Source organism: Dipodomys ordii, unplaced genomic scaffold (genome assembly GCF_000151885.1).
Source record: "Dipodomys ordii isolate 6190 unplaced genomic scaffold, Dord_2.0 Scaffold87, whole genome shotgun sequence".
Taxonomy (NCBI): domain Eukaryota; kingdom Metazoa; phylum Chordata; class Mammalia; order Rodentia; family Heteromyidae; genus Dipodomys; species Dipodomys ordii.
Window position 1 is genome coordinate 4493111 of NW_012267303.1, and position 21687 is coordinate 4514797.

At 59.6% G+C, this 21687-nt stretch overlaps 2 protein-coding genes across 4 annotated transcripts in view; one reads left to right on the forward strand and one right to left on the reverse strand.

Annotated features, from left to right (window-relative positions):
* Positions 1 to 14863, forward strand: Ttll12 (tubulin tyrosine ligase-like family member 12). Its single transcript, XM_013025709.1, has 14 exons — positions 1 to 154; positions 3138 to 3313; positions 6644 to 6842; positions 7421 to 7580; positions 7665 to 7798; positions 9917 to 9993; positions 11089 to 11205; positions 11283 to 11477; positions 11625 to 11736; positions 12213 to 12364; positions 12622 to 12703; positions 13940 to 14008; positions 14489 to 14627; positions 14712 to 14863. The coding sequence occupies exons 1-14, from the start codon at positions 95 to 97 to the stop codon at positions 14861 to 14863; spliced, it is 1824 nt and encodes a 607-aa protein (XP_012881163.1). The 5' UTR covers positions 1 to 94.
* Positions 14864 to 15868: 1005 nt separating this feature from the next.
* The window catches only part of Tspo (translocator protein (18kDa)), a 15592-nt gene continuing 9773 nt past the window's right edge, over positions 15869 to 21687 (reverse strand). Inside the window, exons 1-5 of one of the 3 annotated variants that reach the window (XM_013025814.1) lie at positions 20674 to 20795; positions 19439 to 19647; positions 18230 to 18440; positions 17411 to 17549; positions 15869 to 16272 (exon numbers count right to left, since the gene is read on the reverse strand). In XM_013025814.1, coding sequence (XP_012881268.1) covers positions 16087 to 16272; positions 17411 to 17549; positions 18230 to 18411 — 507 coding nt within the window. In that variant the 5' untranslated portion in view covers positions 18412 to 18440; positions 19439 to 19647; positions 20674 to 20795 and the 3' untranslated portion in view covers positions 15869 to 16086. Of the gene's footprint in view, positions 16273 to 17410; positions 17550 to 18229; positions 18441 to 19438; positions 19648 to 20673; positions 20796 to 21687 lie in introns of those variants that run through there. The other 2 variants (XM_013025813.1, XM_013025815.1) reach the window with 2 other exon arrangements.

Sequence of the window (21687 nt, forward strand, 5' to 3'; positions counted from 1 at the left end):
CCTGTGCCCCGATCTGGGGTCCTGGGCCGGGCCGGCCGGCGCTGAGGCCCCAGCTGTGTGCCGCCCCGGGGCGGACCCGTCACCCCGCCGGGGGATGCGAACCGCGGCTGGGGCTCGTCCGAGGCTGTCTGCCTCCTGCCGAGAGCTGGAGCCTGTGCGTTTGGGGAGCTGCGTGCGCTCCAGCGCCTGGTGGTTCTTCATGCCTGGGAGCCTTGGTCATAAGGAACACTGAGGCTGGGAGACAAAACTTTTAAAGAGGCTCGGATGCCTTTAGATGCGCCTGGTTTTTGTGGGAACAGTTCCATCCTGCTGCCTGCTGGCTCTAACCTGGGGTTCCCCAGGGTCCCCCTTCCCGGCAGAGGGGTGGCGAGTGAGCCCTGGGATTAGCGGATTTACCCAGGCGCTCAAGCTAGGGCGGCTTCAGGGCCAGCCAGCCAGGGCTCTGTCCTAAGCTGGAGCCAATTCCTCTTGAGTACTCATGTCCCACTTTGAGATAGTTAGGGGTGCAGGTGACCAGAAGGAACTTCAGAGCCCAGAGGAATGTGTCTCACAGAGATCTAGAAGCCCAGAGTCTGGCTGACTGAGAGCCCAGGGATTGAACCAGGTATCTTCCTACCACAACACACTCTTGTAACCCCATCAGCAAGAAGGCAGATCGCCACAGTTGATAAACTGAATTATAGGCGTCTTTATTGGCAAGGCGGGTGACTGCGTTGGGCATAGGCTTCCCAAATCATGCAGCTCCCAGAGAGCTCGAAGCTAGTCTTTTAAAGATAAAAGCCACATTATCCCAAGCAACATGTGAAGGTTTTAATTTTTTTCCTTTTCATAGCATACAAAAGCAAGAATGAGCATTGTTAGCAGGTCTAGACTTATTTCCTGGAATGCTGGGCACATGGAACCTTTTGGGGGTTTTCACAGCACCCTCTAAGCAAATGGCAGCTCTGGGGTTAGGGGCCTTTATCCTTGGGGGATAAATGGCATTTCTTCTGTTGGGCTTCTTGTTTAAGGACATAGCCTACTTCAATACAAGCGGCTAGCTCAGTGCTAGCGCATGTGCGAGGCCCTGTTCTGTCCCAGCACTGCCAAACAGCAGCAAAACACATGCCCAAGGGTATTCAGTGAGAGTAACGGTTCAAAATTTGAATTTTGCTCTTTTCCTGGGCCAGCTGTTTGCTGTGGAGGAGCATGCTGGCGGAAGCAGGGATCCTGAGATCCCTGTTCTCTGGGGTCTGTGACCACGGGGGACTGGGTGGCAAGGTGCCAAGTACATAACCTTGTCACAAGTCCAGGTGCCTCCGTTTGGTTTAACAGGCTCCGTGTGAGTGGTGCCTCCCCACAGCTGGGTCTTCTAACAGTGTCTTTGCCCCATCACCTGCCCTTCCCTGAAGGCTCACCCTGGTCCCAAGCCTGTGCTGTGGTGGAAGCAGACCCCCGGGAAGATACAAAGAGGATCCCTGTGTGGGTGAAAGGGGGCCATGTGGGATCCCCTAGGTCCTGCCCTGCCTGAGCCCTGTCTTGGTGTGGGAAGCAGAGTGATGAGAAGTTACCACCAGGGAGCTAGGGGTGTCAGGAAAGATAAGCTCCAGCTTGTAGAGGCGGTCACTAGAATTCCCAGTCCTGCCCTGGCCAGTCCCGCTGCTGTGTCCTGGCCAGGGGCGGCCTGTGTCTTTCCATAGCTCTCACATGCAGAGCTGAGTCATTCTGAGTCATGAAGAACCTGCACGGGGGCCAGGCCAGGGAGGATACCAGCAGGAGCCGCACCTGCACAACCACAGGTGATCAGGCCCTCATCTGTGCCGGGCCAGTGCCTTGGTGCCTTGCCTTGGATCTAGGCTTCAGAAGGAGAGGAGTGACTTAGACTCTACCACCAGCTCCTCTGCCAGAACCTTCCATAAAGCTGCTTCTTGGCGGTTTCCCTAGGGGCTCCTCTGGTCCCACCTTTGGTGTTTGGCACCCTATTGCACAGCACAGGAGAAGCCAAGGTTTGAGGAAGCCTCGGGCGTGAGTTCCATCCCCCAGCTTCCTTCCTAATCTTCAGGGCAAGGCTGCTTGGGCCTCCTCGGGATGGCTTCGAGAGTTGAGGAGAACTTAGCTTCAGGCTCTGTGCTTTTCTCCTTCTAGGAACCCACTCATGTCTCCAGTGCCCCACACAGCCCTCCCAGTGCAGCAGAGTAGTTTCCCCGGGCTCTGAGGGCCTGGCCCTTGACGGGCTCCCAGCCCAGGCAAGATCCCCTGTGATCCGTCTCCCCTCCGCAGTGGCACACTGGACACTCCCCGCCTGCCAAAGCTGCCTGTGCCTGCAGAGGTGGCTCATTCCAGCCGGCGCAGAGTGCTGGGAAGAGAAGGTGCAAGGCAAGAGCTAGCTAGGTCTGGTTGCCTCCCTGCAGTGGGCCGGGAACTTTACGGCATGTTTCCGCTAACTCACAGGAGGACACCCACAGCTCTGGCCTGTTCACAGTTCCTTCTCTCCCAGTCCTTTAATCCTCCCAGCAACCCCGGAGGAAGGCCACTGCACGCACCGGGAAACAAGCAACAAGTGGCCGAGTACTTTGTTCAAGGGCACATAGGTTGAAGCAGCAGTTACAAGATCTGAACCACAGAGGCAGTCTGAAAATCCGAACCCCCCCTCCCCCCGCTCTCCCCCCCCATGGCTTTGCTGGCTCCCACAGAGAACACGTAAGTGACTGGAACAGCAGAACTGCTGACAAGAGGCCAGCGTGTCTGCTTTTCTAGCTGCTTGAGGTTCAGAAGTGGCCTTGGAAACCCAAGCCCATGCTTCCTGTCTTGAGGACTTGCCGCAGGCCCCTCAGGCCCCGAGCTGCCTACGTGTGCTGACCAGTGATGTAGAAGACTCCATTAGATTACCTGGCTGCCCTGGTCTTACATTATTTCTGATGAGAAGGAAGTCCAATTGTGTTTTCCCTATAGAACAAGCACTGTGGCCATATCCAAGCTTGGTGTCCTGTGCGGCTGTGGCGTAGATCAGGTCCCTGTGATATCCCTGGGAGTCTGTCGGATTTTGTGGGGAGATTGTCAATGACATGCCCAGCTTCCTTCTTGCTTTTCAAAGGGGTCTGATGGCCTTCCGGCCTGTGCATGGCCCGCATCCCCTGCTGCCTGTGCTCTGACCCCAGGTTTTTGACGCCGGGGAGATGTTTGGGATAATGCAAGTGCAGGAGGTAGAAGAGGATGCTGTGGAGGATGAGGCTGCCGGGGAAGCCCGGAGGAAGCAGCCCAACCCAGGCGGGGAGCTGTGCTACAAGGTCATCGTGACCAGTGAGAGCGGGCTGCAGGCCTCAGACCCCAACAGGTAGGAGCCATGGCTGGATGTGCATGCTGTCAGAGCCCGCTTCTGTGTAGAGTTCACCAAGACACTGGCTGTTGGACAGCCCTCATGAGCCAAGCTCCATGCTTGTAACCCCCCCCCCAAGACAGCCGATGTCCAGCCTTGCTTCCCGGTTTCTGAGTGTGTCCACACCGGCAGTCCAGAAGTACCTCTATGACCCTGGACCCTGATGGTGCCTCCCACTATAGGTGTGTTTCAGGTCCCACAGTTTTGCCAAAGAGATCAGGACTCTCCCCCGCCCCCGGGGAAGATTCCCTGTGACTACTTCCGTTGGTGAGGGGTCTAGGTGCTGCACCCCAAGGCCCTGCAGCCTTGCTGAACCAGACACGGGGCTGGCCTGGTCTTCCTCAGAGCCACTCAGTCCTTGGAGCAGGTCACAGATGAGACCCGAGACCCAGGGCTGCCTTCTGCCCAGGACCACTGTCCTCAGCAGTGCCAGGCTGCCCGCTCTTCTGCCAAGTAAAGAAACTTGCTGTCCTCTGAGGGTCCCCAGAATCCAGGCTGTCCTGCTTTGTCTGTGTCCTTCTCCACCTGTAGGTGGTGGGCATCCAGCCCACCCTGTGGCTCTGCGCAGCACCCCATCTGCCACTCCCTGTGCTTCGTCCCACTCACAAATTAGTCTTTCCCGGCTTCTAGGTCCTAGCAGGCTCCTCCATCTCCTTTGCCCACCTGCACCTGCGGTACCTCAAGCACCCGGCACACACCGATAAAGGCCCACTCTGCAGTTTGTTTTAGGGCATGCAAACAAATTTAAAAGATAGAAGTATACTCTCTCAGCTACTCTAGAGGTTAAGCTAGGGAGGGAGGAGGAGAGCTCAGGACCCTCCTGAGAAAAGTTAGCAAGGTCCTGTTAAAACAACAAACAAAATCAACAACTAGCTACTCAGAAGGCTGAGATCTGAGGATCAGGGTTCAAAGCCAGCCCTGGCAGGAAAGCCCATTAGACTCTGATCTCCAGTTAACCACCAGAAAACTGGCAGTGGAGCTGTGGTTCACAGTGGTGGAGCACTTGCTTTGAAGCTAACGCGCTCAGGGACAGCTCTGAGTTAACAGCTCCACAACCAACAACAAAAAAGGATTGGGGATATGGCTCAAATGGTAGAATGCTTGCCTAGCATGTAGCCCTGGGTTCTATCAAACGAGGAAAAAAGACTGGCACCAATGACTTACCCATATAATCCTAGCTACCCAGGAAGCTGAGATCTGAGGATTGCAATTTGAAGTCCACTCAGGTAGAAAAATCATGAGATTTTTTTCCTCACAGGCCCTAGTTCAGGACCCACTTTAGGGACCAATAAAGGAAAAGCTGGGCACCAGTGGCACATGCCTATAATCCTAGCTTCTTGGGAGGCTGAGATCAGAGGATTGAAGTTCCATGCCAGCCCGGGCAGAAAAGTCCTTTACATCCCATCTCAAGGCAAGAGGCTGGGTGGGGTGACACACTTACCACAACTTCTACGGAAACAAAAAGCAGGAGAGCATTATGGTAGTGTGCATTTTGGTAGGAAGCAAGGCTCCATCTCAGAAATAGCCAGCACAGTAAAACTTGAAGGTATGGCTCAGCAGCAGAACATCTGCCTAGCAAGCTCTGGGCCTTATTTCAAATCCCAATACTGCCCCCCAAAACAAATGCTCATATGAGCACAATAAGATTCCTGCCTTTGCCCTGAGCCCAGAGCTTCTGCTGTTGCTTTCATTCTGCAGCGGGAATACAGTCAGAGCAGCTGAGGGGCTGCCTCGCTCATAGAGCACCTTCTTGTTGGGAGCCAGCGAAGCTCCGGGCCATGGCCTACTCAGGCCCTGTCCTGGAATGTAGAAGGCCACACCTGGCCTTAGACCTGCTGCTAGAGTGCCTGCCCCACCCCAGCGTTGTGGGAGCTGCATAGGCCATGGACAGTCACGACAGGGCAGAAAGCCCACTGTGGGGTGAGTGCCGTGTGTCTCCTCTGCACACCTGCCTGCTGCTGCTCCTGTGTGTGGAGTCATGGTTTGGCTTTTTGTTTTTTATTGAATTGAACCCTGGGTCTCATGCATGCCAGACAAGTGTCTTAACCACCTGAGCCAAGGCCCCAGACTTTGTTTGCTTGTGTGGTTTTTGTTTTTGTTTTTGGCTCAGGCGTGAGGCTTGAGCTTTGGGCCTGGGCACTGTCCCTGAGCTCTGCAGCTCAAGGCGAGTGCTCTACCACTTGAGCTACTGGTCCACTTCCATTTTTCTGGTGGTTAACTGGAGATAAGAGTCTCACAGGGGGGGCTGGGAAAGTGGCTCAGTGGTAGAGCGCTTGCCTTGCATGCTCAAAGCCCTGGGTTCGATTCCTCAGCACCACATAAGCAAAAAAGAAAAAAGCCGGAAGTGGCTGTGGCTCAAGTGGTAGAGTGCTAGCCTTGAGCTGAAGAGCTGAGGGACAGCGCCCAGGCCCAGAGTTCAGGTCCCACGACCGGACCCAAAAAAAAAAAGAAAAGAGTCTCACAGGGGCTGGGAAGATGGCTCAATGGTAGAGCGCTTGCCTTGCATGCCTGAGGCTCCGGGTTCGATTCCTCAGTACCACATAAGCAAAAAGGAAAAAGCCAGAAGTGGCGCTGTGGCTCAAGTGGTAGAGCGCTAGCCTTGAGCTAAAGAGCTGAGGGACAGCGCCCAGGCCCAGAGTTCAAGCCCCACAACCGGACCCAAAAAAAAGAAAAAAAAAAAAGTCTCACAGACTTTCCTGTCTGGGCTGGCTTTGAACCATAATCCTCAGAGTTCAGCCTCCTGACTAGCTAGGATTACAGGTGTGAGCCACCAGCACCCTGCTTATATTTCAGTTTTGATACAGATTCTTGTTCAAACTCTGCTCCAACTGGCCTTAAACTCAAGGTCCTCTTACCTCCTCCAGAGTTGCTGGGATTATGGGTATGTGGCACCATGCCTGGCCAGCCTTTGCTCTTGATGGTGCTGGTGCTGCTACAGGAAGCAGGAGGGACTGCTCGGGTCTGCCCCGCAGCAGCTGGGAGCCAGTGGCTGACACTTAGGCTCGGTGTCTGCAGCGCCACCACACTCAGTGTGTTCAGCTACTTTTTGTTCAGTCCATGTGGAAAGGAAGTCCACTCAGGAGAAGGAAGTCTTGTTCAGGGCCACACACTGAGGAGACGACCAGGATTGTGGCTGAGGCCTAGAGACTCCAAAACCATTACCATGGTGCTAAAGAAACAGCTTCAAAAGAGTTGGGTGCTAGGTTCGGTCACAGCCCTGAGCCTCTTCCCCTTTCCTGCGCACCGAGCCTGCCTGGCGCTCATGCCACACGTGGCCTGTGCTTTCAGCATCTTCCTCATCGACCACGCCTGGACGTGTCGCGTGGAGCATGCGCGCCACCAGCTGCAGCAGGTGCCCGGGCTGCTGCACCGCATGGCCAACCTGATGGGCATTGAGTTCCACGGCGAGCTGCCAAGTGCTGAGGCTGTGGCCCTGGTGCTGGAGGAGATGTGGAAGTTCAACCAGACCTACCAGCTGGCCCACGGGGTGAGCTCACCCCCAGGCCCGGGGCAGGGAAGACGGCCACAGTGTGCAGGCTGGGCTTCCCCCGTGGCCCGTGGAGGCCCTGCACAGTCCCTGGGGTCAACCAAGGTTGTGGGCCCGGTGCCCACCCAGCCCTTGGCCTCACTCTTCATAGCTTTATGAGAGTGATGGCTTTGGGCCCAGATGACTTGGCCCTTCATTATTCCTTTCTAATCCCGTCCCTCTGTCTCCCTCTTACACACACACACAGCACACACCACACACACACACACCAGAAGAGGCTCAAGCTCTCATTACTCATCCATGTGGCTTTGAGAGACTCCTTTCCTTTACCCCACCCCAACCCTGACTCAAGTCCCCCTGGCCCCAGAGAGCAGGGAACGCAGACACCCCCGTGTTTGTTGCAAAGCACTGCCCCCCCCCAGCAAGTTCTCACAGCACCCCATGGCCGGCCCTGTCCAGGAGGCCTGGGACTCCCAGGCCCAGGGCAATTTGGCGGAGGTGCATGTGGGTGGAGGGGTGCCCAGAAGGGCGGTGGGGGGGGGGGCACGTGGCTGACACTGACCCCGCTGTGCCCGCAGACGGCAGAGGAGCGCGTGCCCGTGTGGTACATCATGGACGAGTTTGGTGCGCGGATCCAGCACGCGGATGAGCCCAGCTTCGCCACCGCACCATTCTTCTACGCACCCCAGCAAGTGGCTTACACCCTGCTGTGGCCCCTGCGGGACCTGGACACAGGTGGTAAGTGAGGCACCCGCCCGTCCCGGAGGATAGGCCTGGGAGCGGCCGCGGCCCCCGCTGATGGGCACGCGTGTCTCCACGCAGAGGAGGTGACCCGGGACTTTGCCTACGGAGAGGCAGACCCTCTGATCCGGAAATGCAGGCTGCTGCCCTGGGCCCCCGTTGACATGCTGGACCTCAGCTCCTCCACGCCCGAGCCGCCTGCCGAGTATTACCAGGTGTGCCCTCTGCCTCTGACCCCAGGCCTGTGTGCTTGGTGGTTTCTGGAACGTTCTCCATCCAGTCACCAAATGTTTCTGAATGCCAACTGATGCCAGACCCTGAGCTGGTTACTGTGGGAGGGAGGGAAGCATTTGGTGAGAGACAAGGGCTCGGCGTGGGCAGGAGTTCCCCCATTGCGCAGCCTGCACCTGTCCCGACCTCAGTCCCGGGCGCCTGGTGCTGGAATCAGGGCCCCAGGGGCTCGGCTGAGCTGGACTGGGCCGGGCCCAGGGCCTGGGGGCAGTAGGGGTGGGGAAGGGTAAATAGGCTGGGCAGTTGGATCTTGCTCATCACCAGCTCACCTCACTGTGCCCCCACGGTGGGTGTCTGTGGGTGCTCACGCTTTTACGTCAAGTGGGGAACCCTGCACGGCCCCTGTGTGCTTCACATCGTCTTGGGTGGCCTCCGGTGCCTCATGCAGTGGTGCGAGCCGTTGTCAGTACGGTGCTGCTTGGGGAGCAGTGACCAGGACAAAATGCCTGCCGCGTCCCTCCGCGTGAAATGACTCCTCAAGTGTATTTGACACACTATCAGTTAGATACGGATAGACAACCCATGGGTGCAGAGGCCTGAGCTCCAGGGCACAGCGGGCCCTAGCACTCTAGGCTACTTCTGAGCTGTGGGCCCAGCGGTGCTGCTCAGAAGTGCAGGCTGGCGGGGAGACCTCACGCGAGGAATGGGGCTCGGTGAGGCTTTGGCCAGGGGAGGGCAGCTGGGGTCCAGCGCCAAGGGGACGTGAGAGCCACAGAGCCCATCGCGTGTGAGGCTGCGGCGTGCCCGAGGGTTGTGGGAAGGCCTCGCGGGGGCAGCGCTGTGCTGCGGCCCCGCCGTCCCTTGAGTGCTGCTGGCTGACGGCCTGCGGCCTGCCACGGTGGACACCTCCGAAGCAGCGGCTCTGAGGGAACCACGGTGCCACACAGACCCACAGGTGGACCTGTGCGTGGGGCTGGAGAGGGACAGGCACGCTGGCCTGGAGGCCGGCTGTTAATGGGACAAGAAGGGACGTTGGTGTGCGCCTTGGAAAGTTCTGAGGGAAGAGGAACAGGGAACAGGCCACCTGCCCTCACCTGGAACATCCTTGTTCCAGGCAACCGCTCAGGTCAGGCTGTGACCCACGTGGCTTCTGTGGAGCTGGGGTTTGGTGGCCCTCAGCGCTGCCCCGGCTGTACACCATGGCTGGGGCTGAGGCCCCGGTGAGGCGCTGCCTCTCCGTGGGCTGCCTCTCCGTGGGCTGCCCCGTGTCCCCGTGGCATGGTAACTGACCTGGCCAGAGAGAAAGTGAGAAGCCGCTCAGGACCTGGTGGCCCGCCTCCGGAGTGCCTCGTCTCCACTGCTGCTGCCCAGGAGACGCAACCGCTAGTGCGGCTACATTCAACGAGGTGGACTGAACTGTGCACTGAGCTGTGCCTTCGGAAGAGACGCAGCTCGTGGACCTGCCCCTGCGCCAGTATTAGGGCTTGAACTCAGGCTTGCTGATGGTCCCTTTGCTTTTTTTTGTCCAAGGTCTACCATTTGAGCCAAACTCTACTAACAGCTTTTTGGTTGTTAATTGTAGATTTTCACACACTGCTGCCCGGGCTGGCCCTCCACTGGCTGAAGCCTCGAGCCCCAATCCCCACCCCAGCCCGCACTTCTGAGCCCATGGCCCAGTGAGGCTACCCATGGCTCAGAAGCAGCTTGAAGTGCTCAGGGCCCACTGTGAGCTGGGAAGTGGAACTCCCTGTGTTTGAACACTCAAGACCTCTGCACCCATGGGTTCTACAGATCTTCAGATCTCAGCCTCCCGAGTAGCTAGGATGACAGGCGTGAGCCTCTGGCGCCCAGCTATGTGAACATGTGTCAAGCCCTCCAGCACTCCTCAGATCAACAGCCCCTGCAGAAGACGCCAGGCTCCTTCCCACCTGACTCAGGCAGTGCTGAGATCAAGAGCGACCTTGCCTGTCTCTTCTTGATGTAGAGTTGGGCGGTTCCATACCTGAGAGACTTTGACCCCAAGCCCCCCCAGGTGGTGGCCTAGTTCAGTCCTATCAGGGAGGCCCTGAGGTCCATTTTCAACTCTGCTCTCTTCCTTCCAGGCCATCTTGGAAGAAAACAAGGAGAAACTGCCACTTCCCATCAGCCCTGCAGCGTACCCCCATGACCACGTCTTCAAGTAAGTGTGTGTCCCTCGGTCACCATCCTCCAGGAGGGGACGAGGCAGATCGCGGTGCTTCTCTTCAGCCGTCCCAGGCCATCTGCCTGTATTGATCATTTTGTATGGCCTTCGAATCGTCATAAATTTCTCCATGGCCCCTGAGCTGCAGAGTTGAAAGCCAGCCTGGGCTGCATAGTGAGATCACTCGCCCAAAACAAGACCTGAAGCCGGGCGCTGGCAGCTCACACCTATAACCCTCAGGAGGCTGAGATCTGAGGATCACAGTTCAAAACTAGATTGGACAGGAAAGTCTGTGAGACTCTTTTTCTCTAATGAACCACCAGAAAACCAGAAGTGGCTCTGTAGCTCAAGTAGTAGAGCGCTTGCCTTGAGCTGAAGAGCTGAGGGACAGCGCCCGGGCCCAGAGTTCAAGAACCATGACCAACCAAAAATAAAGCCCAGTAGACTGCGGGAGAGGCGTGCCTGAGTCCCTAGGGCGGGAGCTGTCAGGCTGTCATCAGTGAGGAGCCGTGCCCCCTTACGCTGAGCTGGGTCAAACACCAGATTCTGCCTTTGTGGAATCCCCTCCTAGAGACCCCCAAACCTGGTTCCGCTGCTGGTGGGTGGGGTGCTCCTCTCCACCCCCACGCGGGCCCCAGCAGACCACAGGAAGCCCACTCAGCGCCCTGCTCACCGCGGGCTTCAGTCCCTCTCTAGGGACTGGATCTTCACCCAGTGCCAGCCGCCCAGTCCACCACAGCCCCTCCGGCCACCTTCACCCATTGTCCCACAGGCCTCTGCGCCCCACTTCACCTCTGCCCTGTGCTTGTCCTGACTGGCCTGCAGATGCCGCCATGGGAGAGTTCATCAGGGCTCCCATCCCATACCCACGCTCTGTGGCATCTGTTGTCAGAGCGGTGGTAGCAGCCCACCCTCTACCCCCATGGAGTATTGTTCTTAATGGCTTACACTGCCCTGTTCCATTCCGTCCACGGACGCAGGACCTAAGCTCCTGTCCTGAAGTGAGAATCTGGCCACATAGGGCACAAGGTGCCCAGCCCCTGCTGACCCGGAGCCCCGGGCAGGAGCTAACCCCACCCCCACCCCCCACAGGGTGCACACGGACGTGCAACAGGTGCTCAGCCACCTCACCCACCCGCGCTTCACCTTCACCCCAAGCGAGGCCGACGCCGACATCCTCTTCAACTTCTCTCACTTCAAGGACTACAGGTGGGGTGGCCCCCCAGCCCCCCGGGCCTCCGCCAGGCCCCCGCTGCGCTCTGAGCCAGCTGCTCCTCCACCCACAGGAGGCTCAGCCAGGAGCGGCCACGCGTGCTGCTGAACCAGTTCCCCTGCGAGAACCTGCTGACGGTGAAGGACTGCCTGGCGTCTGTGGCTCGCCGGGCAGGCGGCCCCGAGGGGCCCCCCTGGCTGCCCCGCACCTTCAATCTGCACACCGAGCTACCCCAGTTCGTCAGCTATTTCCAGCAGCGGGAGAGGCGGTAAGGCCCCCAGGCAGGCGGGACCCCAGACAGCCTGGTCCTGCCAACTTCCTACTCTCCTGGCTTCCTGGGAGACACTAGCTCGCCTCACAGTGGGCCTGGGGCCTGCGCCTCTGGTGCAGCCTTGCCAGCCCCCCACTCCCCTAGGGGTGAGGACAACCACTGGATCTGCAAGCCCTGGAACCTGGCCCGCAGCCTGGACATGCACATCACCAAGAGCCTCCACAGCATCATCCGGCACCGCGAGAGCACCCCCAAGGTGGGGCCCGGCCCAGGCCTGGGTGGTGGGCGGGGTCCGCGGTCACTGGGCTTTCGGGAGTGAGCACTGGGGCCGGACCTGGTCTCGGACCACGCACTGACCATGGACGAGGCCCCGCCCACCTCAGGCAAGCAGCGCTGACCGCCGGAGTGACTGCGGCAGGAGGGTGGGCGGCCAGAGGGACACCAGGTGCAGGGGCGGGACGTGCGGAGGGCACATTGGGGCTCAGAGGACACAGGTCTGCCCAGGGCGTGTCTGGGGTGGGGGCCATGAGGGTGCTTATTGAGGGGTGAAAGGAGTTACAGGTGAGGCTAGTTCGTGCATTTTTTTCCATTAGATGTGAATCCTAGATGGGGTTTGAAATAAGGAAAGGGCAGTGGTAGCTGGCCCAGGCGGGACTGGGCAGAGGGGTCCTGGGCCCAGGGAGGAGCCCCGTCTTGGGTGCGGGAACTGAAGCGAGCCCATGCTACCTCCAGGTTGTGTCCAAGTACATCGAGAGCCCCGTCCTGTTCCTCCGAGAGGACGTGGGCAGTGTCAAGTTCGACATCCGCTACATTGTGCTGCTGCGCTCCGTGGCGCCACTCCGGGTGTTTGTGTATGACGTCTTCTGGCTGCGGTTCTCCAACCGGTAGGTAACCTGCGGGCCCGGGGTGCTGGCTGACCAGGCGTGGCGAGGGGCTGGGCCGAGGGTCTCCTCCATCTGCCAGCTTGTGACCCTTCGTTCCCGGGTGGGCACGTGACTGGTGTGACCGCTGGTCGTGGTTGCAGATTTCACAGCTCCTTCTTCTGACCCCAGCTTACACCAGGGAACCAGTGCCCAGCGTGGCCAAGGGGTGTTGTGTCCCTGGTTCCCAGCAGCGGCTCAGCTGTGCGCTTGTCCTCTAGGCCCTTCGCACTCAGCGACCTGGACGACTATGAGAAGCACTTCACTGTCATGAACTATGACCCGGAAGTGGTACTGAAGCAGGTAGGGCCTGGGATGCGCGTCCTTGGTGTGGCTGTTAGAAACATCTTGAAAGCAGCAGTGTTGTGCCAGGCACAGGTCCTTGGTGTGTGGAGGTCCTGCGGCGCTTGAGCATTCGGGATTGGGGTCCTGAGGCAGGTCATGGCCTGGGGTCAGCAGTGGACACCCGGGAAAGGTGGCTGTTCAGGTGCCAGGGCTGAGGCACAAACGGGAGATGCCTGGCAGCCAGCTGGGCAGCAGGTGCCCGCACCAAGGCCAGCTCTGAGTGCTGGAAGGATGGAGAAGCAGACCTCCAGATGTGTGTCTAAGCCCTCTCTGTCCTGCTGCCTGTCCACCAAACCCCATCTCGCCTGTCCCGCCTCACAACTGTCCACAGCCAGATGTATGGAGCTGGCACAGGCACACCTTAGCGGACCCCTCAGCAGCCCAGCCCTGGTTTTCCATGACTGGTGTTTGTGCCAATGCTACGTGATTGGATGTGCTCTGAGACCTCACAGGGCGGTTCCAGATCTTTGTGGCTGTTGAGTAGTGACGCATGGTCCTCATGTTGACCCCATACCTGCACTACCTACTGGGGGGTGGCTGCCATGTGCCCACTCCCCACAGGCAGGGCATGGCCAGGTGGTCCTGTGGCCTCTTGCCCTTGACCACCCTAATCTGAGTATTATTAGAAGCCATCGCTAAGGGCTCTGAGCCCTCCCGCGCCCCATGTGGGAAGCCGCATCCAGCGGGCGTGCCAGGTGCTGGCTGCTCTCCAGCCTCCTGGTCTGTCCTCAGGCAGAGCTCGGAGTCTGCAGCCGGTGCTGCTCCACCCGGACCGGTTCTGAGCCGCGCCCGCCGGCAGGGCGCTGCCCGCCCGCCTCCTGTGCCCTGGCGCTCAGGCGATGTACTGCAGCCCCGCAGGCGGGACGGGGAGCAGGGACTTTTCGCAGGGGGGAAACAGCCTCAAAGTTAAGTCTGCCTGCCGGGCACCGGAGGCGCTGGCCTGTCATCCTAGCTACCCAGGAGACTGAGACGTGGAATGGGGAGGTTCAAAGCCAGCCCAAGGGCAAAAGTCCAAAAAGTTATGTCCAATTACCGGGCGGAACGCGGAGCCGGAGGTACCGGTGCCCGCCGCTCATCTCACGGGAGGCTCCCGGCCTCCCACGTGGTGTGCCTTGCAGGGCTGGGATTGACACCGCGTGGGCCGTGCGGGCTGTGGCCAGCCGGAGCGTTGCGACAGGCCTTAATGTGTTGCAGGTGCACTATGACGAGTTCATCCCTCAGTTTGAGAAGCAGTACCCGGCGTTTCCCTGGAGCGGTGTCCAGGTGGGCCTGCGCCCTGGGGCGGGGACAGAGCTGGGCCTGCAGGCTGCCCCTTCCCTCCCGGCTCGGTGGAGGGGGCGCTAGCGCCTTCTGTGGGTCCTCTGCCTCCCACGGAGTCTGTAGAGATATCTCTGCTGCCCCTCGGCCTGTGTGCGGGCTTGTGGGCTCCCACAGCAGAAAGGAGTGACCTGAGAGTATTTGGGACACCCTAGGGCAATCAGAGGGTGACAGACGTGACAGGCTCTGTGGAGGCTGGGCCTCCACCACCTGCAGGAGCTCTGGGCAGAGGCTAGGATATAGCAGTGGCCCAGCGGAGAGGCCCTGGGCTGCATTCCCAGCACTTCCAGTGAAGGCAGCCCTGGCTGGTCTATAGACCCCAGAAGAGGAAGAACGGTTCAGGCCACAGGGCTGCCACGTGGAGCTAGGAGGGGCTGGGGCTCCTCCCAGCGTCCATGCTGAGCAGGCCGCCTCACCTGTCCCCAGGCTGAGATCTTCCGGGCCTTCGCCGAGCTTTTCCAAGCCGTGTGCGCCAAGCCGCCCCCTCTGGGCCTGTGCGACTACCCTTCGTCCCGGGCCGTCTACGCCATCGACCTCATGCTCAAGTGGGACAGCCATCCCAGTGGTAAGGAGCCCCCAGCCCGTGCCTGTGCTCCCCGCCCCCCCCCCGCCTGTGGCCCCCTTCCCACAGCCCATGCTCTGCCCCCAGGGAAGCCCGTGATGCAGCCGCAGATCCTAGAGGTAAACTTCAACCCTGACTGCGAACGGGCCTGCCGCTACCACCCCACCTTCTTCAACGACGTCTTCAGCACCTTGTTTCTTGACCAGCCCGCCGGCTGCCATGTCACCCCCCTTCTCTAGTCCCTCTCCCCCACCCCGCCTCCTCTAGTCCCCCCGCCCTCTGGGCAGAGCTGTGGCGAGCAGGGGTGTCGGCAGGGCAGGGCGCTGCAGCCCACTCTACCTGCAGCCACAGCCTCCACCGGGAGCTTTATTTTTCTAGTAGTAATGTGCCGTTGAGGTAATGTGCCGAGGCGTCCACTGGGGCTTACTCCTGACATCTCAGGACGGTTCCCAGAGGTGCCACAGGAGCCTCTTCCCTGAGTGGCTCCCCACAGGCGCCCAGACCAGGACTTGGGTGCGGCTCCCATCTTCTGGAGGCCAGCCACAGTTCCTGCATGCTGCGTGACGCCGCGTCTGTGTCCCCCAGCCCCTGACGGGCACGTGCTCTGGGGCGGGCAGGCAGGGCCCAGGAGAACGTTACGTTAAAGCAGAAGCTGTCTTCCGCCAGTGTCTGTCAAACTGCAGGAGTTTCCATGGATGTAAAGTTCTAGTTTTTTCCAAGGTTTGTTCTGCCAGTTTCTGTGTGGCCAGTGCGCTCAGGCCCCGCTCACTAACGCTCCAGCTCCGGCTCTGGCTCGGGGACCCCCAAGCCAGTCAGCCTGAGGGAGTTCCCGTGGAGGCTGCCCGTCCCACCCCGCCAGGCCCTGGGCAGCAGGGGTGAGTGCTGGCTGGAGGACCCCAGCGTGGTGCCGGCCCAGCACGCAGCGCAGCGTGGGGATCACCCATGCTCAGACTAGGAGTCTGCGCATGATGAGAGCCCCGGCCCGGCCGCCAGCTTGGAAGGCTCACAAGAACGGTCACTTCCACACCCACAGGCCCAGAGTGGAGGCCGCCCTGGCCGTCCTTGGAGAGAGGCCACTGGCGGCCCCCGACCCTCAGCTTGTGAGGAGCCAGCCCTCTCCTGCTCCTGGGGCTTTTGTGGCTCTGGAGTGCGCGGTGCTGGGAAGACCCCAGGCTCGTCTGGGTGAAGTGCCACGCTGCTCCCCTTCCCCTCCCCCGTTCCCACCCCACACAGGCCACCGCACAGCTGCCTGCAAACTTTATTGGGTAGAAAATGACAGCCTGCCTCACGCGGTGCAGAGGCACGGGACCCTGCACCTGCGTGGGACTGGGCCCACCCGCCCCGCAGCTGCTGGCGGCCCTGGGCTCAGGTCCACATCCAGATGGATGGCTGGCAGGCCGGGCGGGCAGGCAGGCAGGCGTGGCTGTGGCAGCGGTGCTCAGTGCTTGGCAGGCCAGGATCCTCACTCCGGGTGCCACCTCCCGGGCCGGCCTCGGTTGTCTCGCCATAGGGTATAGTTGAGCGCAGTGGCAAAGGCCAGCCAGGCCAGGTAGGGGTACAGCAGCCTGGCGGCCTGCGGACTCACCCGGTGCCAGGCCACGGTCGTGGCTGTTGCTGCCCCGCCGATGAGCAGGATATCCACCAAGGCCTGCAGAAACAGCCTTGGGTCCACCGCTGTCCACGCCTGCGGGGCTCAGGCCTCCCCAGCCTCCAGGGACCTGCCACGCCCACCCTGCCTTTGAATAGGCTGGGCTGGGGCTCAGCTGGAGGCCTCAGGCTGTGCGAGGGGGGCTCTGCTGTCCCCAAGGCTGGCCAGTGGTGGGGACCCCTGTCTGGCTCAGCAGGGACCCTTCTGAGGGGCTGGGGTGCAGCTCAGTGGACTTTATCTTTTGGAGGTGGTGGTGGTGACCCTGGGGCTTGAACTCAGGGCTGGGCACTGCCCCTGACTCTTGGTCAAGGCTAGCGCTCTACCTCTTTAATCCTCGGCACCACTTCTGGTTTTCTGATGGTTAACTGGAGATAAGAGACTCGAGGAATTTGCTGCCCAAGTTGGCTTTGAACCATGATCCTCAGATCTCAGACTCCTGAGTGGCTAGGATGACAGGTGTGAGCCACTGGTGCCTAGCTTAGATTTTTTTTTTTTTTTTTGGGTCCAGTCGTCGGGCCTGAACTCTGGGCCTGGGCGCTGTCCCTCAGCTCTTCAGCTCAAGGCTAGCGCTCCAACACTTGAACCACACTGCCACTTCTGGCTTTCTTTTTTTCCTTTTTGCTTATATGGTGCTGGGGAATCGGACCCAGGGCCTCATGCATGCAAAACAAGCGCTTTACCACTGAGCCACCATCCCAGCCCCTAGCTTAGATTCTTTTAAGCCAAGAAATGTGTATGACAGTCCTAGGGCTTAAACTTGGGACCTTGAGCTTTTGTTTAAGGCTAGCATTCTGCCACGTGGCCACACCTCCACTTCCAGCTTTTTCTGAGTAGCTCATTGGAGCTGAGTCTCATGGGCTTTCTCAGCCTCGTGGGACTGCAGATGTGAGCACCAGCGTCTGACAAGACACTTTTTCCTCTTTCTTTTTCTTGTTTGAGACTGGGCCTTGCTGCACTGCCCAGGCTGCCCTGGAGCTTGGGCTCAAGCCAAACCTGTGAGCGTGTACACTGCAGGTGCAGCCAGCGTGCCCGGTGGAGAGGCTGGAGGCATTCCGCTGTGAGCTTCCTGCCTCCCCTGCCGCTGCTGCTGCCCACGTCCCGGGCCGCCCTCAGGGAGTCAGGCCAAGGCCGCACTTACCCAGCCCATCTCTCGGGCACCAAAGAAGATAGGGGGCCACGTCCAGTTCAGGGCCAGCTGCCCAGCGTAGAGACCCAGGGGAACCACAGCCTCCTCTGTGAAGCCCCCCAGTTCTTTCCAGACCATGTAGGAGCCATATCTAAAACAGAGGCCACCGGTCAGAAGGACACCATCAGAAAAAGGGCCAGAGCCTCACTCATCTCTGAGATGGCAATGATGCCGTCACTGCCTGCTGTGTGATGTCCAGGAAATCGCTTGGCCTCCCTGGGCCTTCGTCTTACAGGATTGCTGTGGGGGCTCACACACACGAAACAGCACCTGCTGCTATTTTCAACGGTGTCATAAAGGGCAGATTCGTGGAGAAGGCTTTGAACCTAGCCACGGGCCCTGCCAGCCACAGGCATCTGGCCCAAATCTGGCATGATGGGAGGAAGCAGGAATACAGATGCGAGCCACAGCAGGGCTGCAGAGAACATTCTAGGAAGAGGAGGGGACTAGTTGACCTCTGACCACACCCTGAAGCTATCCCCACAGACACCACCAGGGGACGCCCTTCCGGTCACTGGGCACTTTCCTGGCAGGTCCCTTGTTCAACACAGGCTTTGGAACATGCCATCCTGGGCCCTGGCACCGCAGTCCATGAAGCTGCACCTCTGCCACCGCAGTAGTTCCTAGAGGCCCACAGGCCAAACACACCCAGGGCGGGTGGAGGCAGCCTCTCCAAACCCAGAGGAAGGAGGTCCGCAGCCTCGCTGGGAGCCGGGGCCGCCTCTGCCGGGGGCCGCCCTCCAGGAAGGGGCTCAGCCCACACCCACCTACCCCATGGCTGAGTAGAGCGTGCCCCAGATGGGGGCGAGCGCCCAGCGCGGCGGGTGCCACGCAGGCTTCTGGAGGCCGGCGTACCAGCGGAGACCTTCTCCTCGCACGAAGTAGGAGCCCACAAAGCCCCCTAGACTGGGCACCAGCGTGAAGCCCACCGGGGGCACCCAAGGTGGCGCCATGGGTGCTGCAGCCGCTGCTCCAGAAAGTTCTGAAAGAGAACAGAGGGTGGGGTGAGGGCCTTCCCCAGCCCCGCGGAGCTCTCCCACCTCAGACCCCCCACATCCCTCACCCGGTGCAGGCTCAAGATCCCCTCCACCCAGCGGGCTTCAGCCCTGCCAGGCCTGTGCCTGTGTTCTAGCACCTTCTTCCTTCTTTCCTTCCTTTAGTGGCTTAACGGCAGACAAAGCTTGTTCCCCACCATCCACTGGGGCCTCAGGGAAGTCCCCTCAGATTTCTCGGTTTCTCCTCGGTAGAAAGGGATGTGGCTGGGCACCGTGGCCCACACCTGACGTTCAAGGATCATGGTTTGAAGCCAGGCTGGGAAGGAAAGTTTATGAAACTGTGTGGGTGTGGGTGCGCACGCACACGCATGCGTGCCAGTCCTGGGGCTTGACCTCAAGGCCTGGGCGCTCTGCTCTGGCCCTGGTTTTTTTTTTTTTTTTTTTTTTGCTCATGGCTAGTGCTCTGCCAGTTGAACAACAGCGCTGCTATCAACTTATAGGTTGTACCACAGCACCACTTCCGGTTTTCTGGTGCTTAGTTGAAGAGTCTCAGAGACTTCCCTGCCTGAGCTGGCTTCAAACTGCAATTCTCAGATCTCAGCCTCCTAAGTAGCTGACAGGCTTGCACCACCAGCATTGGGTTGATGAGACTCTTATCTCCAATTAACCACAGAAAAGCCAGAAGTGGAGCTGTGAGCCCAGTGGTAGAGGACTAGTCATAAGCAAGAAAGCTAAACAAGATCACAAAGCCCTGAGTTCAAGCTCATAAAAATAAATCTAGTTCCAAATAAATGCTAGACACCAAGTCTCGCAGTTCAGACAGGAAAGTGCACAGTCCTGCCAGGTGTCTGGCACACACCTCTAAAATCCCAGCCTTCACAGGGCCTGAGTTCCAGGCCAGCCTTGATGAGGAAGACCCCAGCCCGCACAGGCTTAATCCAGGAGAGCCTTGAAGAGAACAAAGATCCCAGGCCCTGTCCCTTACCACTCCTGCTGAGCTCAGCGACTCCTGCCAGGGTTTGGTTTGGTTTGGTTTAAGAGGGTCTTGCTATGTTGCCCAGGCTGGCCTTGAACTTGTGATCTTCCTCTTGACCAACTATACACCTGACCATCTAAAGGTACACAGAACTGGATGCCATGTAGAATGGGATCTGGGCTCACACCTGAATTCCTGGCTGCACAGGAGGCTGAAATCTGAGGATCACAGTTTAAACCAGCTCAGACAGAAAAGTCCAGTAATTGTTCATTTCCAATGAACCACCAGAAACCTGGAAATGGTACTGTGCCTCAAGGAGCTATATAGCATGAGCCTTGAGCAAAAGACTCTGAGCTCAAGCATTCAAGCCCCACAACCAACAAAGGTGTAGGATATCTCATATATTCCCAACTGTCTTTACCAAGTTCCACAACAGTTTCATCACTCAGAAAACCTGGGCTGGGAAGATGGCTCAGTGGTAGAGTGCTTGCCTTGCATGCATGAGGCCCTGGGTTCGATTCCTCAGCACCACAGAAGCAGAAAAAGCCAGAAGTGGTGCGGTGGCTCAAGTGGTAGAGTGCTAGCCTTGAGCTGAAGAGCTGAGGGACAGTGCCCAGGCCCAGAGCGACCAACCAAAAAAAAAGAAATCCTGTGCCCATATGCAATCACGCCCCACCAGTGCCACCCAGCCCTTGGCAACCACAGCCTGCCCTCTGCCCCTGTGGGCACTGCTTGGCAGGGTCCCTGCAGGGGCCTGGCAAATGCTTCCTTTCCTGAGCATCCGGTTTTAGAGGTTTGTGTGGCAATACGGTCCCTGGGCCCCAGCATGGGGAAGGGGAGGCGCACAAGCTGGTGTCCCTGCCAGCCTGCAACCAGTCCCCCCCACCCCCCCTGCTGGCCGCAGCCATGGAGGGGTGGGGCCCGCCCAAGGCCAACACAGGGAACGGGAACAGACCCAGGCCGCACCCACAAGACTGTTCTGTGTTTATCATCTCACAGGCCCCAGTCATCAGCCGGCACTCCCAAAAAACGGGAGGTCTTGCCAGCTAGGCTCAGAGCCTCCAGGGGCCTCTGGACCCTGCTGACTCCTGAATCACCCCAAGGGGGAAGAGGGGGAAGTCAGGCAGGGGTGGGGCCCGCACTGAGTCACCCTGGGTGAGCCACAGACCAGCTCTGGGGGAGAGGGGCGCCCAAGGGGGCCTGGGATGGGGCTAGGGGCCCAGCAGAGGACCAAAACCACTCACCGAGCTGCTACAGTATTTGTCTCTTGCTGAAGGTGAATAAGAGTCCAGCCTTAGCTCTGCTTCCAACTTGCTGGGGTCCAGGTGGGGGAGGGGGTCAGTGCTGCAGCTATTTATCCCATTTCCCCCTAGAGACAGTGACCCGGAAGTAGAGCAGACTTGCTCCCATCCGTCCTCCTCCCTCCACTGAACCCAGCCTCCTCCAGGCCTTATCTGTCCCTCCACGTTTAAGTGATTCATGCCTGGTCCTCTTCATTGTAAGAAAACAAGCAGTGAGCCAGCAAGAAGTCTAGAAGGATCCTTGGCCAACAGGTGACCAGGAGTTCTGAGTGTGGCTGGAGGGAGAGGTCACTTCTTAAAGTGCATTCCAGCACTGCTTGCAAAAGTCAAGAGCGCCAAGGGCGATGACCTGTGGTCCTAGCCACTTGGGAGGCTGGGAATGGAAGATTGCAACTCAAGGCCAGCCCCAGGGAAGAAAAGTCGATAGCAGTGTCCTCTCACCCCACAGCGGGGTGCAGAAGATGCGGGTCCTCCCTCCCGGGGGAGGAGGGCGGTGCCAGGCGCCAGGCCGGCGGGCGGGAGAACTCCATGGGGCACCCGGGCCTGGACCGCAGGGGCAGCCGAGACTCGGGTCTGGGCGGGAATTAAAGTCCCGTGTCTAAAAATAGCCGGTGAGGAACAGGGCTGGAGGTGAGGCTCAGAGGCCGTGAGTTCAAACCCAGCTCCCTGAGGGGAGCAGGGGCAACGGGCTCGCTGCCGACCCGACCCTCGCCCCGCGGGGCGGCCCAGGGTCCCCGGGAGGAGGACGACCGGGCGCGGTGCAGTCGGGGCCGGGGCCACCTGCGGACACGGCGGGACCCCGGCCTGGAGGAAGCAGGCTCTGGGATCGGACCACGGGGCGCGCGAACCCTGGACCCCGAGGTCCCTTGGCACAGCCTCAGTTTCCCCGCCTCCCCGTTCCCAGCGAGTCTCCGGCAGCGGGGGAGCGGAGGGGCCGCTCGCCTCCCGGGGCTTCGC

What these genes read in the sequence shown, in the direction of transcription:
- Ttll12 (XM_013025709.1), top strand. Translation starts at nt 95, where the DNA reads ATGCGAACCGCGGCTGGGGCTCGTCCGAGGCTGTCTGCCTCCTGCCGA. An exon ending in CCCCATGACCACGTCTTCAA is followed by an intron (nt 9,994 to 11,088) that starts GTAAGTGTGTGT and finishes CACCCCCCACAG; the next exon opens with GGTGCACACGGACGTGCAAC. An exon ending in GTGGGACAGCCATCCCAGTG is followed by an intron (nt 14,628 to 14,711) that starts GTAAGGAGCCCC and finishes CTCTGCCCCCAG; the next exon opens with GGAAGCCCGTGATGCAGCCG.